Here is a 4,151-nt window from a genome sequence, read left to right as displayed (position 1 = left end):
TGCGACGGTGGAGGGTGGTTCTCGTGTAAGTTTATGAACACCATTTCGAAATCGTTACGAGGTTGTTGTCGCGACTAGGGCACGGTGGATTGAGGATGGCTTTGAGCTTGAAATTATCGAGAAGCTAGCAGTAGATAATGTCTTAATTCTAACCAAAACTCATGGACTCAAAATCTATCAGACTATCACAAAATGTGATGCACTATAAGTGATTATGAATTTAACTTATTTCTGTATATTCATCTTCTTGACGATATAAAAGAAGTTAATCGTTGTTAATAGGATTAATAGCCATAAAAACGTTTTCATATGCGATATATTCCTACCTATTGAAAACCGCAAAAAAACTCCCTGCTTAAAACTCTTTGTGCGTGTCGTCAAAATCCGTCAAATCCACTGTTAAAAGCAATAAAAAAAACATCAAAATTAAAAAGGAATAATTGTAATTTCAGTACCCAAATTTTTTTATTTTTTACAAATTAAATCTAAATTCTTTATATACGTCACCTATAATCCCAAATTTTTAAAACTTTATATTCCACCTACGCCAACCCACTTCATCTTCCCCCCCCCCCCCCCCCCCCCCCACAACCCCCTCCCCCCCCCCCCCCCCCCCCCGCCCCCAAAAAAAAAAAAAAAAAAGAAAAAGGCTCTCTGATTAATAAACGTGTGCGTGGATTCTCTTTGATTCTTCCATGATTCACTGTCCGAATTAAAAATCCCATCTCCCAAAACATAAAAACTCTCTCAATTTATGCCTCTTGGGGAAATTCTGAAAATTGGCACTCATGAGTCATGATATAGTCCACAGTGCAGGATCAACAGTTGCCAGCATTTCGACAAAACCTCTGTGCAATAATCATGACTTCGTCCAACGTTAAACGGAAGTGCTGGCAGCATATCGAGCAGTGGCTAGTTAACAATAAGCACGTTGTAATTCGCAAAACTCCAAAATACAAAGAAATCATAGGACAACTAAGCAAACTTCAAAATACCCCACCAGTGTCATTCTACAATAAGCAAGTCGAATGCTACAGAGTAGAACTTGAACAAACAAAACCATGAAATGGTGGACTCTTAACCAGCGTTATATATTTGTGCTCGACGACCTATAGGTTAACATGGGATGAACTGCAATACATATTTTTTCATCCCGTCTATTATTTTTTAATATTTGGGGAAGAAGATGAAGTGGTCGGATGGATGGGATGGGGTAGGATGGAAAATAATGTTTTAAAGATTTGGAATTGTAGGTGGTACATATAAAAAATTTGAATTTAATTTGTAAAAAAATAAAAGTTTTGAAATAAATAAATTTGATATAGCCATTGTTTGAGGCATATTATTTTTTTTAGAATGAATTTTTGAATAGTGCATTGATGGAAAATGCATCATTAAAAAAATAAAAATTTGAATTTATATATAATATTTTTTATTAAAAAATATGAGATTAAAATAATATTAAATTACTGCATAAAAATAATTTTTTAAACAAAAATGTGGCTTAAACATGTCCTTAATAATACAAATATTACCACTGGTAATAAAAGTGAGAGCTAGTTGTGCGTGTCTGAAACAGTCAGATGAAGATAACGTGACTCCACCTGTGTCCCAACATCTAAAGTCAACTTCTCCTCCACCAATCTACACGCACACACACTCAGCGTGTAATATTTTCTATATAAACATTTATACGTATCAATTTATTCAGTGTGTGCTTGAAAAGAGATGTTACAACTAGTATTAAATGCATTCACCCTGTTGCTCCTCTCTCTCCTTGCCACATTCGCCGCCGTGTTAGCGGCGGATATACCACTCGGGTCGACCCTTTATGCATCCGACCCGAATTCCAAATGGACCTCTCCCAATGGCACAACTCTTTCCTTCATTACCGACTCGGTTGACACTGGCGGCGCTGCTGCCCTGTACGCTGCTATTACCTTCAACAGCATCCCCATATGGAAAGCTGGTGGCTCTTCAGCCTCCGTGAATTCCTCTGCCGTCGTCCGCCTTGTCGCCTCCGGCGACCTCCAGCTCCTGCCTTCCTCCACCTCCACTACTCCTGTTTGGTCCTCCGGCACGGCCAATCTCAGCGTCACTGCGGTTTCACTTGAAGATTCCGGCAATTTGATCCTCAAGAACGCATCTGGGTCCGCCGTGTGGACCTCCTTCGACCACCCAACTGACGTAATTGTTCCGACGCAAAGTTTCACTGTAAGACATACTCTTTCATCTGGGCTTTACTCATTTAAGCTGCAAAAAAATGGGAACTTGACGCTTTGGTGGAATAATTCAGTTGAGTATTACAATTCCGGGCTGAATTCTACCATGAATTCGAACTTAAGCAATCCAGTACTTGACATTCGATCTACTGGAGTCCTCACACTTTCCGATCCCACGCTATCGAACTCTCTCGACTTAGCTTACAGCAGTGATTATGGGGAGGAAGGGAAAATACTGAGATTTCTCAAATTAGATGAGGATGGGAATTTGCGCATTTACAGTTATGTCTCAGGTAGTGGAAATCAAATTGAGAGGTGGGCAGCAGTGGGTGATCAGTGCCAGGTTTATGCATTCTGTGGCAATTTGGGAATATGCAGTTACAACGATTCAAACCCGATTTGTGGGTGTCCTTCGGATAATTTTGAACTCGTTGATAAGAGGGACAGCAGAAAAGGGTGCAAGAGAAAAGTTGAGCTTCAGAATTGCCCAGGGAGGGAGAATATGCTGCAATTGGATCATACCATGTTCTTAACTTACCCTCCTGAATTATCCACGCAAATTTTCTACATTGCTATCTCGGCTTGTAAGTTGAATTGTCTTGCAGGTTCTTGCAAAGCGTCTACTTCCTTGTCGGATGGATCGGGGCAGTGCTACTTGAAATCCAGTGACTTTATCAGTGGGTATCATTCGCCTGCAATTCCTAGTACTTCTTTTATGAAGGTTTGTGGGCCGGTGGCGCCTACTCCCTCCATGGATGGGACGGGTGGCGGGAGAAGGAATGGATGGAAGTTGTCAACGTGGTTAGTTGTGGTGGTCATGGTGGTCACAATTTTGGGGCTGGTGGTTGTTGAGGGCGGTTTGTGGTGGTGCTGCTTTAGGAATAGTCCTAAATTTGGAGGATTGTCAGGACATTACGCACTTCTTGAGTATGCATCTGGTGCACCAGTGCAATTCTCTTATAAGGAACTTCAGAAGGCGACAAAGGGTTTTAAGGAGAAGCTTGGAGCGGGAGGATTTGGGGCCGTTTATAGAGGGGTACTTGCGAATAGGACGGTGGCTGCAGTGAAACAGTTGGAGGGGATTGAACAAGGTGAGAAACAGTTTAGAATGGAGGTGGCAACAATCAGCAGCACTCACCATTTGAATTTGGTGAGACTGATTGGATTCTGCTTGGAAGGGCGACATAGGTTATTAGTATACGAGTTCATGAAAAATGGTTCTCTCGATAAATTCCTCTTTATCTCTAAGGAACAATCCGGAAAGCTTTTGAGTTGGGAATATCGTTATAGCATTGCTCTCGGGACTGCAAAGGGGATCATGTACCTGCACGAGGAATGCCGGGACTGCATTGTTCATTGTGATATAAAGCCTGAAAACATACTTCTTGACGAGAACTACAATGCAAAAGTATCCGACTTTGGTCTTGCAAAGCTTGTTAATCCAAAAGATCATAGGTATAGAACCTTGAAGAGTGTGAGGGGGACTAGAGGATACTTGGCTCCAGAATGGCTTGCTAACCTTCCAATAACTTCCAAATCCGACATCTACAGTTATGGGATGGTGTTGTTGGAGATTGTAAGCGGAAGGAGGAATTTTGATGTATCAGAAGAGACAAACCACGTGAAATTTTCAGTGTGGGCGTACGAGGAGTTTGAAAAGGGCAATTTTTACTCCATTGTGGATAAAAGGCTTCCCCGGAATGAGATAGATATGGAGCAAGTGATTAGAGCAATTCAGGTTAGCTTTTGGTGTATCCAAGAGCAACCGTCTCAAAGGCCTATGATGGGTAAGGTGGTTCAAATGTTGGAAGGGATCACTGAAATTGATAAGCCACCGGCCCCTAAGGCCGCAATCGAGGGTTCTGTGGGGGGAACCAGTTTATATGCTAGTAGTAGTAACAGCGCCCTCTCGACTATTACAGCTTCAGT

At 41.7% G+C, this 4,151-nt stretch overlaps 1 protein-coding gene across 1 annotated transcript in view; it reads left to right on the top strand.

Moving 5' to 3' along the window:
• Positions 1-1,586: 1,586 nt before the first annotated feature.
• Positions 1,587-4,151, top strand: part of LOC111397624 (G-type lectin S-receptor-like serine/threonine-protein kinase At1g34300) — a 9,256-nt gene continuing 6,691 nt past the window's right edge. The window contains exon 1 of the mRNA XM_023024628.1: positions 1,587-4,149. Within this exon, the coding sequence (XP_022880396.1) occupies positions 1,729-4,149 (2,421 nt within the window). The 5' untranslated portion in view covers positions 1,587-1,728. The remainder of the gene's footprint in view (positions 4,150-4,151) is intronic.

The sequence above is a fragment of the Olea europaea genome, chromosome 7 (genome assembly GCF_002742605.1).
Source record: "Olea europaea var. sylvestris chromosome 7, O_europaea_v1, whole genome shotgun sequence".
In the NCBI taxonomy this organism is placed as follows: Eukaryota; Viridiplantae; Streptophyta; class Magnoliopsida; order Lamiales; family Oleaceae; genus Olea; species Olea europaea.
Note: the sequence above shows the minus strand (reverse complement) of the source record. Positions and strands in the feature narration are given on the sequence as shown.